At 41.8% G+C, this 19,436-nt stretch overlaps 1 protein-coding gene across 1 annotated transcript in view; it reads right to left on the reverse strand.

Annotated features, from left to right (window-relative positions):
• The window catches only part of LOC145995202 (uncharacterized), a 79,218-nt gene that overhangs the window by 24,809 nt on the left and 34,973 nt on the right, over positions 1 to 19,436 (reverse strand). The window contains exon 3 of the mRNA XM_083131762.1: positions 16,349 to 16,537. Within this exon, the coding sequence (XP_082987888.1) occupies positions 16,349 to 16,537 (189 nt within the window). The remainder of the gene's footprint in view (positions 1 to 16,348; positions 16,538 to 19,436) is intronic.

A 19,436-nucleotide genomic window follows, 5' to 3' on the forward strand; every position in this document is an offset into this window, starting at 1 on the left:
GAATCGCAGATAGAGGGTTACCAGTGTGCGCCTTATTTTGGTGAAGATTACGCGGTGATTTGTTTTTTGCCAAGCGTTAACTACATAATCATGGGCGGCTAAAGGAGATTGAGAAGGGAGTCTGTCGACTTCCCTGACCCCGCAACGATGCATCGCCATCTTCCGATGAAGCCAGTCAGCCAACGCCAAAGACGACACCAAAGCCAAACACTGCCCAAAGCCCGAAGGACGTTTTCAGAACGACGCCGATCGAAACCCGTCACCAGAGAGAGAGATTGAAGGACGACTCCAGAACGACGCCGATCGAAGCCAGAGGGAGAGATTGAAGGACGACTCCAGAACGACGCTTCCAGAACGACGCCGAATCGAAGCCCGTCACCAGAGAGATTCCGAACCGGCGCGTGACCTCGTACATCCGACGCTAGTGGCAAGAGGAACGCCCGAAGTACTAAGGAGGTGCAAGTACACCAGATCGTCGCAATTATTCTTCGTCGCGATCGACCTCGGAGGACAATTTCGCCACAAAGGAACCGTGTGCAAGTCCCGCGTCCAGGAGAGATGAATGACCGCGCCATGTAGCAGAGTCTGGTACAGTATACTTCAGAGGGTCTCATGTACATGTAAACGTGCGTCGTTAGTATCAACACCGTACAGTTAACGCCGAAGTCTCACTTATTCGCAAAGTTACTCAGGAAAACCCAAACCTAACTTCCGCGTCTAAAAATTGTTTTGATATTGTTGTAAAAAAGGGTAATTTCATGTTCAGATGTTCAAATTTAATTGTCTGCATTCAGGGTTAGAAGCTCCATTTCATTTCTTTAATATTTAGTATAAATTGTCAAAGTGTGCTCCATTTCTTGTGTAACCGACCGCCCCGTCGCGCCATTTAATTTGTCAATACTTGACTGATGAGTCCTTTTAATTGTGGAAAGCGTAGTTGTTTTTATTGCAAGGTCGTGTGCGTGAAATAGTATTATTTGTTGCATAGTGGTTTTTAAGGTAATTTTTGCTCGCGCCGACGATTGATTAGTGTATTCCGGCAGCTGGAGCCAATTAAGTTTTTGCATCACTATGTAATTGAGTAGTTGTTCTCATTGGACGAGAGAGGCTTGTGTGTAATACCCCCGTCCGAGAAACTTGTATAATGTCGTGCTTACGACTGGGTGCAAACGTTCAGTCGAACGAAAGATTTAACCACGCCGACCCAATTGTCTTAGTTAACCGCTTTCCGAGGGCTGGCACTCAAGTTAATTTAAAAGAGCACAGGAGCTGGCAGACAAATGCCCTAAATTCACATAAAGGTTTAAAAAATTAAAAGGAATGATATGTTAATGAGATCCATGATTTGTATCCATACTTCACATGTAAAAATACCTCATGTGTGTGAAAGAGAGATAGCGTGAATGTTGTGAGAGTGAGGAGGCTTTGTAAACAGTTGTTGATTGCAATATTTTTTTGTTGTTACAATATATATTCACTTTTTTACCGTTCGTCAGTGTTGTTATTTGACGTTTTTCAGGTACCAGATATTATGCTATTAGTGTTTTATGATTGTTCGAATCTACATATCAAAGGTAAACAAAACAGTGTAACATTTCAAGGTATTAATCTCCGCCTCGCAATAGTATGACAATAAACGACCGTCTCAGTACCGAACTTGATAACTGGACCGTGAGTCACGACCGGTTTCCCGTACACATAACGACGTTTGGCCCCGTGCCGGGGTATGATTGACACGTCATTTCGGGGACCGTGAGTGCACTCTTTACACCATGACGTCATCGCCTGTGGACTGACTCCCCGATCGAGATTGTTCGTGGTGACGTAATAACGATTGAAGAAGTCTCTCTCTGCATCGTTTCTTTGATTCGTGTGACGTCTTGGCGTAAGTCTTGCGTCATGTTTTTTATCTTTCTCCATTGCTGTTGTTCTGAGGTCATCTTGGTTTCGATTTGTCCGAATCTTTCTTCCACCATTCTGGAATCCGCTGCAAGTCGACGATCAGCCATTCGGAATTCCTCTTCCATTCTCTTTTCCACGTCATTCTTCTTTTCTTCTATCTTCTCTCCCAGGTGTGCCAGGTGTTCGTGGATCTGCCTGACTTCCGTTTCCACTGTTTTTTCCAGGTTCTCAATGTCTTTCGAGTTATCACGATGTCTTTCAACACACTCTTCTTGGGCTTTTTCTATTTTCTCATCATTCTTTTTTACTGCTTGTAGAAACTGATCCATCATCTCTCGGTGTTGTTGTTCTTTCTCTCTTCTTCGCATTTCTTTTTGCCTTTCTTTCTCTTCTTCTTCCAATTTTCTCTTATTCTCCTTTTCTTCTTCTTCCAATTTCCTCTTCTTCCCCTTCTCTTCTTCTTCCAATTTTCTCTTCTTCTCCTTCTCTTCCTCTTCCAATTTTCTCTTCTTCTCCTTCTCTTCTTCTTCCAATTTTCTCTTCTCCTTCTCTTCTTCTTCCAATTTTCTCTTCTTCTCCTTCTCTTCTTCTTCCAATTTTCTCTTCCTTTCTTTCTCCTCTTTTCGACGTTCTTTCCCTTCTTCTTGTTGCTTCATCATCGTAGTGAAGAGCGCCATTATCGCTTGAACATCCATGGTGCCTTGGGTTGGTAACACTGCCGTTGGCTGCTCACTTTCAGGGATAACGGTATTCTCCGGAGCACGGTTGCTTTCTCCTCCCTGGTCGCCTTCCAGTAACGTCACTTCCTCTCCTTCCTTTGGATTGTCCATTTCTTCAATCTTCTTCCTTTGTCGAGTTATTCTCTCCATCACCCTTCTCCTAGGTCGTTATTCTCTCTCTCTTCTTCCTTGGATTCGATGCGTTCTCGCAGCGAGATATAAATTTCTCTTTTCTTTTTCATAAATAGAGCCTACGGGGTTCCCCTTTCTTCCATCGGCCTAGTCGTTTTCCGTACCGCCGGATTGCCCAAAAATTTAATTCTTCGCCCATTTAATTGTTGATCGATAAGCCCAAAATATATATATACACACATGCAACATAATAGTATTCACAAAATCCTCTATATAGTTTTTAAGTACACTAACCACTACAAATATCAAAATACAATAAACAAAACATGCAAATATTCCAGAATACCTCAATAAATGATAAACATCCTAAGTTTGTGTTTGTTACGTAATTATTCACATTCAATTAATTTGGTTACGCGTTTATTGCTATTACTCTATTATTTAGCTTAATAAATTTTCCTCACAAGCTCCTTTCGCTTTAACGTCCCGTCGCTAAACATGGCAAGTTTATGGCTTATAAAAATTTTCAATCAAATTTCAATTCTTGAAATTACAGTTATACTAGCAACAACAAATGAAACAGTTTACTTTCCTATCCATAGCTTGCATAATGGCTACGATTATCTTAACCTATTCCTTTGCAGTTACCACAGCCCACTCAGGCCTACCTATCTGATCAGCTGATTTAGAACGCAAATACGACACATTAGCCTAAACGTAACTATGTTCGACCTGTCCTATCGCATGCTCGACCTGCCCTGTCGCATGTTCGGGCGCCATCTTGTAAAAAGCGACGGCTTCAGTGGTAATCAATTAAAGTAAAATGCACACTAATTAATTAATTCAATAATGTAAAGTATAACTGCACTCAAGCCATAAGGACTATAATAATATTATAATAAATATGGTTTCAGGGATCGTGTTTATGCAGTTGGACCTTTAAAGCGAGGTAACTTTGTTCATACAGTTATATTATTCTATTCTGTAAATTACGTAACACAACAAAAATGGGTGTGAAATCTATATAATTAAATAAATCAATTTATATTATACAGGCTGCCCTCTTACGCACAAACCACACACTCACTCACACATTCATCGGCAGATTACACAATACTAATTCTACTACAAATACTGTTATTTTTTGGAAAAATAGCATTGTCTAGCTTTCAGTTAAAGACGGTTGTTAGCAATTTTTTTTTTACTCAACGCAATGTGATTTTAAGATTGATAATTATACTGAAATGATTAGAATATTATTTATTTAGGGTTTGGATCCATTATAAAATTACTTTCTCAGTTCACAAGGAATAACTACGGCGAAATGTTAGTATGCGAAGTAGATAATGTTTATGTCAATTTGGCTACGGAATATTGTGTAATCCAATATTTAGAATCACGCGCTGATATTGTGGATCGATATCCGACGGTCATAAAAATGCTTTCTTACCTTACGGCTGGACTTGGGTCATTGCTACCTGGGATGACATCTCAGATGGACACTCGATTAACGGAATCACTTTCACTTCCAGAACTTAACTTACGATTGTCAACCCGTATTCCTCTCTTCCTTTCTCTGGAGTAATCTTCGTTGAAGCAAGGATCTTAAGTTCGCTCAACAATGGATCGGTATCTCATCAATGGTTCAGCATTTCAACAATGGTTCAGCATCTCAACAATGGATCGGCATCTCAACAATGGTTCAGCATCTCAACAATGGATCGGCATCTCAACAGTGGATTGGCACATCAACAATGGTTCAGCATCTCAACAATGGATCGGCATCTCAACAATGGTTCAGCATCTCAACAATGGATCGGCATCTCAACAGTGGATTGGCACATCAACAATGGTTCAGCATCTCAACAATGGATCGGCATCTCAACAGTGGATTGGCACATCAACAATGGTTCAGCATCTCAACAATGGATCTGCATCTCAACAGTGGATTGGCACATCAACAATGGTTCAGCATCCTCAACAATTCACGATCTCTCACACATTGAAATCAGAGTTCACAGGGTTACGAATGCGGCGGTTAGCTTTAAATAGTTCGGGCGGCGTTTCTCAGATGTTATGCAATTATCGGGCTATAATTTATCACGGCGGTAATCAAATTCTCGCGACGACAGATGGAATTTTGTCGCAGACGTAGGCGCGATCGGAAGGGGGAAAAAACCCTTGCGGCTCTGTAGCGATCTACTCACCCATGATGTGGCTGTTCAACGTTTCGAAAACTAACAAAGACTCTTTTGCTAAATCAGCTAGCACGGATGCGATCCGAACGAATATTCCACTAGTACTGTCTTTTCCTTCAGCTTCGCGCGAAGACTTCCATGTCTAGCCTCTATGCTTAAGTCCTTTTCTACTTTCCATCCAGAAAAACTTGTTATCCGCCATCTACCCCTGTATTGATGAAATGCACCCTTGACGAGATTAGGTGATTGACCCGTTCATTGTCCATCAGCATGGAAAGTAGGACAGCTCAGCGTGAATGCTATCTTCTCAAGCGTCCTTTTGTTATCTTACGTGATTTTTGATCCTCAATTACGGCCTTATCCTTCACTCGATTTTTATTAAACTTCGGAATCTTGACTTTTAGAATGTGTTTTACCATGGTCTTGAATTTCTGCTCAATCGGTCCACTAGATCAAAAGTTCCTTTTTTCCGTTAATGTCCATAAGAACATATACAAATGCTGTTTCAGAGACGATTTGTCGTGGCCAAATGCAACATTAAACATCATCCACTTGCACATTGCCTTAGTTTTACTAGTATTAAGTGTAGAATTATACTGAATAAGTTTCTTAATTGGAATAATTTAATCTATAATTATTTTAATCAGATTGGTTAATCTGTAAGGCGTGATTTTCCGTTATACAAGTCCATTACTAAAATACCGATTCAGATATCTATTTGTAAAAATATTGTGATAAGAGAACTGTTTTCCATAATTTCTTTGAGTGAGAAATTTATAAAAATATTGTAAACCTAACGAAGAAAATTAGAAAATTGCGGGCTTTGTTTGCTTTTCAATATTAATGAAATTATTTGCTTATCCTTAAAATAGCTGGCAGAGCCGCAGTTAGGAAGCGCGAGGGCCTGTGCAAACTATACCCGCGAGGCTCTTATATTTTGAAAAATTATAATATATACACCTTCAATTCCTCGTAAAATTCTACACTAATATCAATATGGTTATTAATATTGCATAATTTGTACCCCACCTTTAACACAAGGATTTCCCTTGAGCCACCAACGAAATTTGGCAGCGTGTTGAGAACATCAAGACAAATAACTTTCTTTAATAACTTTTTGCTACTTTAGGACCTGTTTCGAACATCTATCAGCCTTTGAAAAACATATTTTATCCTGTATGTATGTAGCCATGCTCTACAGATTCATCGTTACAAACATACATAGGAACCGCGGTAGTATAGTCGGTTCGGTAGGTCATGTGACTGCCACGCGGGAGACCCAGTTTAGCTTCCCGGGGTGGGTGTTCTAAGGCTGGTACGAGAGAATGGTATACCCCAACAAAGTCCCTTTGATTATGCAAAGAATCCATCCAGCTACTCCCAAGACTGGAACATTCTGATTTCCCCCTACCTCATTGCACATATTGCAACATGATGCAAACTTTTTTTTTTACACATTACAATATTATATACGAGTATATTCAAGAAAAATGTGTACATGTTGAATTTTATATTATTTTGAGAAGAAATCACCTCCAAATATTTGATGATGCTGTTCGCGCCATTATCAGCCCCCTCTGTGTGCGCCCTGGTCAATCCCATAATCGAAGTCAAACTCTGACGCCACATAAGTTTCTGCCAATCTGTGAAAAATTTCCAATTCGGACATTATAAAACTTAGGACATACAATTGCTCCCCTAAGAGCAAAACATTAGCAACCATAGGGCAAGGTTCTTCGACCTCTACTTTCCCCCGAAGCGGGCGAATATCAGGTCAACATTTTACTACAGGGGGGTGGAGGTACCGGAGGGACAATTCACCCTCATCCGCTTGTCAAATACTACCCCGGAGTTAGCCTTTTTGGGTTGACTGGCATAGTGGCGAAATCTGCCCCGCCCCTTGGCTGGGTTTCAAGGAAGTAGAAATAAAAGTATCTCCAAATCTTTATTTCTTCTTATTAGTCGCGGATCCGTTTCACACAAAAGACAAGATCCCGAGCGGGACAAGTTTCCCTGCCACGGTCTATCCTCTTCTTGACATCTGTCCTCAATTTGCCTACATCCTAAATTGGACTTCGTGCTTGACTCTCGTGGGGGAAGGTTGTGTGGTTGACAAGCTCGTGCGCGACGGTGCCAGATTTCCGAGATGGGGGTGGACATCGTTACTTGGAGAGTGCGGATCGGCCTGGGCGGCTTCGAGGGGGGAAAGAAAGAGAAGAGACGGCCAAAAGGAAAGGAACCCCAGGTGAATGTATATTTTACTTACGGAATAGTGGTGCTAGTGTTACTCTTGCGTGCAGGGGTGGAATCTAACCCAGGGCCAGAAAGAACGCTGGAAGAGATATATAATTTAGTGCAGACAGGACAGGAAAACCTGAAGATAGAAATAAAAAAACTCAGTGAAAGTGTGCAAAGTCTAATACAGAAGAACAGAGAACTGGAAGGATCATTGGCAGTGGCACGGAGACAAAACGAGTGGCTCTTCGACAAAGTGTATGAGTTGGAGGATAGATTAGACTCAATGGAAAACCAGAGCAGGCGCTCCAACCTGGTTTTTTACAATGTTCCGGAGAAAGACAAAGAAACATGGGAAGAATCTGAGGAGACGCTAAAAAAGGTGATAGAGGACAGTTTGAACATGACCGTTAGTGAAAGATTTTTCCATCGAGTGCACAGGCTGGGGACAAAGAAAGATAAGGATAAGCCACGACCGCTGATAGCCAAATTCGAGCACTTTAAGGACAGATGTGCTGTGCTCCAAAGGGCCAAGGACCTACGAGAGTTCGGCGTTAGCACCGCGGAAGACTTCTCCTACGAAACGAGGCAGTGCAGAAAGAAGCTAAAAACGTACATGTCCCAAGCAAGGTCGGAAGGATGTCAAGTGCAACTGAGGTACAAAACGTTGTACATAAACGGGAGGCCATGGACACTTGAGGAGCTGCAGAAGAGCGACCAGACCCCGACTGCAAAGAACGGTGTGACAACGTCGCCTGGAGAGGATAACGCAAGGTCCATCGAGTATGTGGCAACGTCGCAGGAACCAGGCGGTTTAAGGAACGGGACAACGGAAGAACAAAGGGCAGTCCGTCAGGAGACAAGAGACCCGCGCTTTAGAGATGGAAGCTACAGGGGGAGGGGGAGGGGTGGACCGCCCCCCGCCTAGGAGCAGGTAGGCGAAGTTCCTGAAGGCAAGGACCGACCGACGGAGAGGGGGAAGAGGAAGGTATCCAGGAGGACCGGGACGACGGGGGAGGAGGAGGTAAGGTCAATGACTTTGAGGGGGTTGAAAGTGGGGTCATAAACATTCTATTTTGGAACATTGAGGGTCTCAGGGGGAAACTCTCCAATCCCTCGTTTGTAAATTTTGTGAAAGAGTTTGATATTTCATGTATGGTGGAAACGTGGTTGCCAGCAGGCGAAGCGCCGCAAGCGATGGGCAAATACTCTCTCCTGCAGGACGCGCAAAGGTCGGGGAAGAGGGGGCGACACTCGGGAGGGATTCTTATTAACTTAGCTCATAATATCAGGAAGAACGTGGAAGAGATAGATACAGGTGTAAGGGGGTTATTAGCGTCCAGGATAAATATTGGAAACTGGCATTTATATATAATAGTAGCCTACAGGCAACCGAAAAATTCAAAATTTCACTCAGAAAAATTCTTTGAGGACTTGACAAAATGCGTAGAGGATATAACAGATAGCGACCCAACAGCAGGCATTATAATATTAGGAGACATGAACGCCAGAATTGGAGACGAAGAAGTCATATCGGAAGGGGAGGGGGGAGGGGAAGAAAAAGCAAGGATAAAACTATCAACACGGACGGCAGGCAGCTATTACAAATGTGCGAAGCGATGAACCTAGAGATATTAAATGGGAAATATTTTGGAGATCGGGACGGGGAGTATACATTTATAGCTCAATCGGGGAAAAGTGTCATTGATAATGCTATTTGTTCGAGGGAAATAATAGGGGAGCTGAGGGACTTCTATGTAGGAGACAGAATAGATTCGCACCACTTCCCAATCATATTGTCACTGAGATCAGAACCACATGAGGTGAACCTGGGAGAACAGAGTGCACAGAAAAAGGGAAAAGGGGTACAAACTAGGAAAATTCCGAAATTTAAATGGAACGAGGCGGAAAGGGAAAGGATGGGAGAAATCATGGGGGACGGGTTTAAAACAACCAGAACTGCTATTTTACACCTATACGAAATGTAATGGAAAGTGTAGTGTGTAAGAAAAATCATAGTTGTGTAATACGAATAGATGTAGTGCGCACAGCCGATGGCTCGCACATGAGATGAGCAATAAATACTTACTTACTTACATCCTAAATTCCCCATCCTCAAATTTGGGGCATGGGAGCTCGAATCAACGCAAAGAATCACAACGATGCCTGCCTGCACTCTATGGAACAATAGATGACAGGGTATCGGTAGAAGGTTGGGATCACAAACAAGAAACTCCACTGTGTTAGTGCTGAAATTTTCTTTTCACAGCAGGCTCGCTGTCCCCGTTTTCGATTTTGTTTTCCTTTTCTATAGTATGTATGCTGATTGCAAATAAAGCTGTATTGCTAATGTAGGTTTCTTTTCTTTTCATTTATATATTCTAATGTGATCAATTTTTCATGAGAAATGAATATGAATAAAATAGTCAATAATATTAAATATCTCGAAGCGCGAGGCCCAGTGTGGTGGCACACGTCGCACACCCCTAACGGCGGCCCTGACAGCTGGAATATTTCTAACGCTTTCAAAGTAAAAAAAAAAAAACCTACTGCTACAACGCGTAAGCTATAGAAAGGCAGGCATACAATAATTGTTATCGTCACAACACGAAATTAGAGAAATTCCACGTAAAATCGTGTCATCTAGGGAACTGACCAAAAGCAAGGTCTGTAATCATCTGCCTTGCTGTTTGTAATCCCTCCCTCATACCTTGCGGTCAGGGACTAAAGATGGAGCAAAAGAATGTCTGAATCCAGTGAAGAGATATAATCAATTAAAAGTAAGGGACTGATTTGTGGCATAACTTCACTGGGTGATCGATATCCTCTCATGCTTGTCGCGTCGCTTCGGTTCGAAAGATTGCATTCATTACTGTAGGTTTGTTTCCAAGCGACACTTCTCGCTTTTCGCCTGTCGCCTATTGCTTGTTGCTTGTCGCATAGGTCAGACCGAAGTAAGAAGTGACCAGACCAAAGCAACAACCTATGTCGCTTAGAAACGAACCTCCGTTAATAAATGCCACATTCCGAACCGAAGAAACACGACAAGCTGCACGTGTCGCTTGTCGCTTGCGTGTTGCTGGAAACAGTTCTTTTCTATGACTGTCCATATCAATATCTCACTTGCATGTAATTTCTTTCATCGGTTAAGCATTCTCTCATTTCTCTATATTTCTCGATGTTCCAACATATCTTCGATTTTTTAGTAAGCTCTTGTTAGTTATATTCTGCAAGATTCCCCCTCGAAAATCCGAATTCGTCACACGTTGTCCGTAACGAATCTACCTACTTCCAAAGATCACTATCTTCCTGCTGAAATTTCCTCCGAATACCTTAAATCTGCCAACCATCTGCTACCCCACGCGCTTCCTTCCATTCATCCTTGCCCAAAACGATGTGGAGGCAGTCACTACCATTGTTTACTGTAGGTCTTCTTCCAGCCATGCTGGAGACAATCGTCATAAAATTCTTGCTCGTACAAGGAGTTCTTTCATAGCGACCCCATTTCTCAAAATCAACACACCCTCACCCCCCTCAAGTATACTGATGCAAACTCCAAAGATCTCGCACTAACAAGCTAGAAATTGACTCCTTGATTGGTTGATTGAATTGGTGTTTTAAGTCCACTTTGTGCATAGTAAGGCTAATCGGGACTGGACCTACAGTTTAAAGTGGGATCCGAACCACTAGGTACCTCCATCGGGTATTGAACCCGTGACCTCTTGATTAAAAAGCGACGACACTACCACCATGCCATCGGGAAGGGCCTAGTAATACCCAAATAGTTAAGGCCGAATCACACGGAACTGGATATCCAGTTAGTTGGCGCTGAACTGGCTACCTGCCCGGATGTGATGTCTGCCTGGCTGGCTGTTTGACTGGATTGGAAGAATATGACATGTTCTAATTGCTACTGGCGTTCCTCGACTGAATTCTGTGGAACAGCCAATCAGAAGAAAGTTTGGCCATGTGAAGATAATCTGTGAGTTTGCAAAGGGGAGTTTTTTGTCTGTGGTTTTCGAGTGTTGGTTGTTTTTGTTAGTTTTTCCGTTTCTCGATAAAAAAGATGACGTGGAGTGCATTCGTGTTCAGTTCATTAATATCTAGGTATTTATGCAAAGCGATGAGATGTGTACGTGACATTTTTTTTTTGAATGAGTCCTACGAATCGCATGTTCATCAAAAAGCTTGTTCGGTACGCATTCATTACCATATTTTTTTCGAGCCAATTTCTAGTCCATGCTTTTCTTTTTAAATTTTTAATAAAAGCACAAAGCAGTATTCTTCAAATTGCTTGCCCATCTTTACAGATTGTCTGCTCTGCGCAATGAATTATGGGAACAAAAGTCTATCGACAAGTACGGTACAAAACAATTAAGTATATCGTGTGAGGCGAAAACAAGCAAATGGGTAGCCAGTCCAGCGCAAACCACGGCATTCGTACAGGAAATCCAGTTCCGTGTGATTCGGGTTTTAGATACGAGTACTGTGCGTTGACGTGAATAACATATCTTACCAGAAGCCAAAGGAGTAAGAATAATCCTGAGACAGGCTACAAGCGGCATCTGCGGCTTGGAAATGAACACTCAGTAATAAATGCAACCTTCCGTAGCAGAGCGACACGACGAGCGGCACGTGTCGCTTGCGTATCACTCAGAATTGGGTGTTTTCTAATAGTTATAGTGTATCGTGTCGCCTCTGTCTCTTGGTAGCGCATGCGCGGGGAATGCCCGCTTATAGACTAAATGAGATTGTGTCGGTTGTAACTTCGGTGCGATACTCCCGTGTCGCTTGGGGATTCCACCAACCGAAGGCATGCTTGTGCAGCCTCTCGTGCCGCTACGGTGTGCAATGTTGCTGTTGATGGGCTCGTTCCCAAGCAGCATGTGTTGCGTGTCGCTTGTTGCTTCGGTGTCAAATCTCCCTTACATGAAATCTTTCGAACCGAAGCGACTCAAGAAACTGCTCATGTCGATTGTCGCTTGCGTGTTGTACCGATGAGGCCGTTTTATGAATACCGTGTGTTGTGTTTTCTCGGACTGTTGTTTGTGCATGCGCGGGGGAGTTGTTTATAAACTGAAGAGGCCCGTGTCGCTTCAGTGTGAAACTACCGTGTCGCTTGTCACTTTGCTCTGAACGCTCACTTCAGGGAGCTCGCAGACTAAAGCAACAGGCTGTTGGAAACGAAACTTCAGTAAATGTAACCTTCCGAACCGAAGCAATACAAGCTGCACGTGTAGCTGAAACTCGGTCGTTTTCTTAACATCGTGCGGTGTGCCGCCTCAGTCTGTTGCTGGTGCATATGCGGTGAATACTTGCCTATAGACGGAAGGAGTTCGTTCGTGTCGCTTGTAACTTTGTAAGATTACAACCCCACCGTGCGAATTGTCTGCTGTTGCGTGTTTCTTCGGTGTGAAAGCTCTATTAGGGTACGATGGTTAAAGAGTGGATCGACGTCAGAAATACAAGGCAGATTCCATAAACTATCTGCTATTGGCAATCAACAAACTTTATTTTAGGCTAGATATTAATGTCCTTGTAGTTAACAAACCTTATTTTATCTGACTGTACAGTGAACAAAATGTTTTAAAGAATTAACCCACTTTAGGGAATAATGTTTTTCCCACTCTTAACTTTTGTTGGCATGATATTCTACATTAATTTTACGAGACGAGACGAGACAAAACGAGACGAGACGAGACGGGACAAAGCTCTTCGAGACGAGACACGGGTCGAGACAAACGAATATTTTCGAGACGAGGCACGGGACGAGACGGCATTTCCACGGGACGAGATGAGACAGGCCAAAGTCTCGTCCCGTCTCGTCCCGTGGGCAACACTACAACCTTAAGTTTCTCGTTACTGCTGCAAGGGGCAGTACTTTTCAGTCTCTGATTGTGTACTGTAGTAGACAACAAAGAACCTGTATGAGTGGCGGTGCCATTGTGTAAAGGATTTCGGAACAGGAGCGTAATCCTTAAATACGGAGTTGTAAAAGTTTGAGGTGATCATTGTTTGATGCCAGATTTCTACAATTACAATAAGCGGGCCAACATTTGTATAAATAAGGTAAGGAATTAGTTATATTGTGCATATTATAAACCCATTGTAAAATCTTGCAAGTATTCATAAACGCGAGCATTTACACACCTGTTTGAGGTTATGACAGAGGGTAAAATGACATACTCTTAACTAGGATAAAATGACATAGTATATCATTTTATCAGAGTAAATATTTTTGTGGACCTACACATTTAACAGGAATTCTATTATTTCCAAGGCGTAAAATATGTAAGTGTTGAAAGTTGTTCAATGTGTAAATAATACCAGTAATGGCTACAGTTAATTAAATAAATCACTATTGCAACTGAATTATTGTAGACATTATGGAAAGCAGACTGAAAATGTTTTCTTTTATTATTATTACGTAAGAAAAACTGACAGACAGTCATGGCATAAGGGCACTATGCAACGTGCTATAAATGCAATAAACAATGGAGAAATGGGTTGGCAACGTGCATCCAAGACATTCTGCGTTCCCAGGCTACGCTACGGATGAGAGTGCAGGGGAAAAACAAGCAGGTGGTTGGAGCATCATTTCCAGCTTTGACTCCTGTAACCGAAATGCACAATCTTTTCCTCCGCCATCTGCAATGCCATCACCTTGTGGTACCACATCTGTAACTGCAACTTCATTACCCTCATTTCTCAGACCAATCGACATATCACCACTGCCCTCTACATCCCAGGCCAGGTCCTCCAGAAAAAGGAAGCATGAGGGACCACAAGTATTAACAGGTAGCCCTTATCTCGCCGAAGTGAAGACAAAAGTTGCAGAGAAGAAACTACAGTAGAGCGTCGATTATCCGAACGTCGGTCAACCGAACGACCGCTTAACCGAACTGTGTACTCGCTCGCACCTGTTACTCTCCCACCCTACCGTCCATCATCCCCCTCACTCCCAAACCAAGTTTCCCACAGTAGTCGCCGCACTGAGCCACCGCTGGCGGAACATTGCTTCTAATGGGGCCTTCATAAGGCGCTGCTGACCGGCCAAGCCGCCAGTCGCTGTGTTTCAACAATCAGCACACTTCTGTCGGTTTGGCACTGGCTGTAGAAGTAGCGGCAGTATCAAAGCTGTTCACAGCAACAGCTGCGCCAGCTTAGAGTTGAGGCGTGCCGCTCCGCGCAGTTTGAAGGATTGCGCGCCCCCAAGAAGAGCTTCTCACGGTGCAAACAGTAACCTTCTGTTCTCTGTTACGACCACTTGTGTGCTGCTGCGTGAAAAAGTGAACTTGACGATACAAAATGCTTAAACGTAAACGTGTTGTCCTTTCTATGAGGGACAAGTACGAGATTATTAAAAGGTTAGAAGAAGGTGAATCTGCAACCACTTTATCCAATGAGTACAAGGTGGGGAAGTCGACAATTACGGATATAAAAAAACAACAGACGAGCATAGCAAATTTTATAGCTATGCTTGATTCTACTGATGGATCAACAAGCCGTAAAACTACGAAGCTCGCCACTAACACAGATCTAGATGATGCTGTTTACGGCAAATAAACATGTACAGTTCGATTATCCGAACAAACCAGTTTTCCGAACACCCATGTCCCCCAATTACTTCGGATAATCGACGCTCTACTGTATTAGAATCAAGACGGGCAGCTCGACAAGCCAATATTAAACTTCAGTTTGATGATAATGACGATGATGGTTCTGAGCTACATGTGATGACGATGCGCAATGCGAGTCCGTGTCGCTTGCGCCGAGGCTTCTTATCGGTTCATTTCCGCCGCGACATATGTCAAGACCTTCCTTGGTGGGTTTTCCCACAATCCGGAGTGATTGACAAGGAGGGTGATTGGTAAGTGAATGTAAGATGAAAGTATATATGAGGGATATACATTGGGAAATTAGTATTTATGTAAAACTGAGACTTGAGAGAGACAAGATGGCTGAGAATATGGAAATGATAGAAACAACGCGTGGAATGCCTTCGAGCATTTGCATACCTACAAGAATTCAAATAACGTTTGTATTGTTGTTGTGCAAGTGTATTGAAATATTGTGTTTATATATACGTAGCTATTAATTATATAACGTTTGCAAAAGATTACACTGTATTTATAATGTTTTTGACGATTTTATGTAGTGTATAATAATTAAGTGTAATAGACTGGCACATTTACGTTGCTTCCAAACTGTATATTTACGTAGTACTTGTAGAATGCTTTCAATATTTTAACAATACTGTATTTTCAATGTGTTTTGACGATTAACGATAAATGATTAATAGTTAATAAGCTGATACTGATTTATGTATTTTCTGTTGTGGAATAAAATTGATACAAGTAATCCTGTGTAACGTCTTTTGAAATAAGTAAAGAAAAGTCATATTTGACACTCTGGATAGGTTTAACATTTCAGTGTAAACACAGCTGTGCATCGTCATCAACACAAGTTTTATTTTATGTTTTAAGTCCACTTTATGCACTATGCACCATGTGGCCATAAAGACACGTGCGCGCGGCGGTGATGACACTCTGGATTGTGGGAAAACCAGCCACGGATGGTCTTGACATATGTCACGGCGGAAATGAACCGATAAGAAGCCTCGGCGCAAACGACACGACACCGCGCAATGCATCTATTGCAACGACTTATTCAGTCATTCGAAACCTAAGGAAACATGGCTGAAGTGCATACAAAGTTCAATGTGGGCGCACAATGAGTGTGCTGGTGTACCAAAGACATCAAGGACATTTACTTGCGATTTATGCAAGTAAAAAGTTTCAATTACGTGTTATATGAATGGGTATGTAAGATTCAATTACGTGTTATAAATGGGTATGTCATTTTATCTATGTACCTCAGGTAAAATGACACACTGTTGCATTTTTCAAAAAACCTTTGTAAAGAGCATATAACATAACATATATTATTTTTAACTGTACCATATAAAAGTTAATGCTTTGAGTTCTTAATATGTAAAAAATAAACAAAGAGTTGCAATTAATACACTTGCTACAGCATTTTTTCCTTACCGTATGTCATTTTAGGAACAGGTTCCCCTACTTAGAAACAGTTGTTATTTCGTTGTTTCAATAAGTAATTATGTTTTACGCAAACGTTAAAGAAAATTACATCAATACATACCCAATTGTCTGAAGCCAAATGTTTCAATCGTCATATTGGCGCAACAGCCACATGTCAAGCTTTCACAGGAGCACGGCATTCCCAATCGTTGTCTCTGGATCCTCAAGGTTGCGTTGTTGAAACCAATAATAAAATCAGTCTGATTCATTTCTTTGGACATTGGCCTGTTGTGTGAAATCGCATTTGCTTCTGAAATGATGAAAATCAGTAGATACAAAGAGCAACAACAATAATAATAATAAGTAAAACTAAAACTAGGACTTAAAATCATCAAAATGTGCAAGATAAAAATGCACTTATTGCATAAAATTCTAATAAATATACCCTAACAAACACAACTTTTTTATCCATAGTTTTCTCATACATCTACTTTATGGGTAAACTACAGGGTGGCTGGAAAGTAACTCTCTATTGAAAAAGCGTCGGCATGAAACAAAATGTATTGTGATTCTTGAAGTGGTAGAATTGAATTGCTACATTGTGTTTTCTCTTCACGGTGACAAAATATGTGCAAAGTGATGAAAATCCTAGCCTTAATAATAGGTCAGCAAATTATCTTGATATGCCTGTAAATCATCATCGCATCAGTACTGGTTCATATCAATCGTTTTGAAATGAAACCACGAATAAACTGTTTTCAAGTTTAGCAATCTTCCTTAATTTTTCAAGTAGTACGCTACATTCTCTTTTATTCCGGGCGTGACAAGTTAAACTGAAACCAAATTTCAGTTAACTTAATTAGTAAAAATTAAATAATTTAAGGAAGACAACATATTAACGTGTCTTCCCTATTTCGCCGAATATCCTTTCGCCGAATGGCCTAGAGGCACATTATATCAGATTTCACACCTAATTAACATTTTCGGCGAAAGGGGAATTCACGTTTTGCCGAATATTTTGAATGAATGAAACTTTCCCTCCACAGGGAAATTTGAGGTGTTTGAGGCCAAAGCGCACCTTTTTAAATTTTGCAATCGCTATTTACAGCCTCGGATTTTATGAGTGCCCTAATGTCTTTGGTTTCTTATTGCTTTTCACAGGTATCAGAGTTTCTATCAGGGGACTACTAATTTTTTTCATCGTGATTCATTGAGTTGTTCATAACGAGTTCACCCCCAAAATATTTGCTCATTTTTCAAATACTATGTTTTTATTAAGGAATTGAAGTGTCTGGATCTTAAGAGAAGGGTGCGAATATCTTAAGAGCTGTAGCATCCATTTAGGCCTTGAGCAAGGCAAGTTGTCGGTACCACTCCGGGGGACGGTTCTAATATGTTTTTTTGGTAAGGTTGGGATGCCTAGAGATGGAAAATATGTGATAGCATGTCATAACTCTTTGCCTTCTGGTGTTATCACTCCACTCTCCTCAGATAACCTTGATGTAAATGGAAAGTTTTGAAATTTTTTATTATTTTTACTTTTACTATTAGAAATGACAATTACAGTAATTCTGATCTAAATTAATAATTATGATGATAATAATTAAGATTATAATATTAACACTAATTAAAACATGTGAATATTTTCATAATTTAATTGACAAGTTGGTATCTAACACCATTACTGGAGTCAATTGGCTATTTGTTCATCATTAATGCCGATATCTCTGAATTAACAACTGAAGTGCGCAGCTGTGAGTATGACCGTAGCAGTCCAAGGACAGTGTAAGAGTTCATTCAGAAACGTGGGCAAGTGGTACAATGCCTCTAAAGGGCGATTTACCTGAATCAATGGCGTGGAGAACCATAGGAAGGATGGAATCTGGACAGACAGCGAGAGGTATCTGTAGCCCTTGGAGTGTCTCAATGCCATTTCTCGCCTGTATATTCGGTTCCAAACAACAAGAAATGTGCGACGACGGCAAGGTCAAGGTCGTCCGCGAGCAACAACAGCAAGAAACAACGGGTACCTCTCGTTAACAACCGATGGGAACAGACGACAGAATGCAACGAAACTATAATATGCTATTCTCACAGCAATAGGGCGCAGATATAATCTCAAACTGTCTGCAATCGCCTTCATAAAGATCGCCTCTGTGCATATAGAGTCATGGTGTGTGTTCCATCACCGTACAGCTTTCAGTCCGTGGAAAATTGGCTGAGGAACGTCGCAATTGGGGCCACAAGGAATGGGGTTGAGCGGTGTTCTCCGATGAGTTACAATAGACGCGCCTAATCTGGAGGGAATGTGGAACACGCTATAACCCTGTTTTTGTTCAAGAAACATTCTAAAATAGAGGTGGTGGAACGATTTTGTGAGTTGGAATGAAAATTGTGGGACGTACGGAAATGGCAGTTTGACGACCCTTAGATATGGGGACAAGAACCTCAGGCCTCTTGCCATGCCGTGCGCAGATGCAATAGGTGATCGTTTCCTTTTCATAGGCGATAATGCTCGTCCTCACAGAGTTCTGTTAGTGTACAACGTGCCGGAGGACGAAGGAATTGCGAATATGGAGTGGCCACCGTGATTACTGGACTTAAATCCCATAGAGAATGTCTGACATGCACTTGGCAGACGCATTCTAGGTAGGATGGCACCTCCCTCAATTCTTCCAGAGCTGAAAATGCCCAAGTGAAGAGTGGCGAAGAATCCTCCAAGCTCTCATCGATCACTTCATCGAGTTCATGCAACACAGATGTGCAGCGGTGTTGGCCGTTCGAGATTACAATACTAGGGGTGAGTTACTGCTGAGACCATGTCCGTTTCTGAGCTGCTCTATTGGTACACACATTGCTCTATAGTGACGCACATCATGTGAGCATTGGTCCAAGCGACTGTAGGGTCTTTCTGTTACCTGTACTAATTCATACTCTACTGTATCTGTTCTCTGAATGTTCTTTTAGTTGCATAAACATCGGCTGTACATGGTTTTCGTCTAGTTTTTTCTGTTCCTCTCTTGATCCATGAAGGAGGCGGTGGATAGTTATGGCGGGTCAATTATCAGACAAGACACTATTTGGTCGAATTATTGCGACAGCACAGAATCGGAATCTTCAAATGGGCATTCTCTTAGAACCATTATCATGGGCATTAGAAACATACTTGCAGAAAAATGTTATCCCCCTGAGGAAATATCTGGAAATTC

This window comes from Lepisma saccharinum, chromosome 11, assembly GCF_977018435.1.
Source record: "Lepisma saccharinum chromosome 11, izLepSacc3.1, whole genome shotgun sequence".
Taxonomy (NCBI): Eukaryota; Metazoa; Arthropoda; class Insecta; order Zygentoma; family Lepismatidae; genus Lepisma; species Lepisma saccharinum.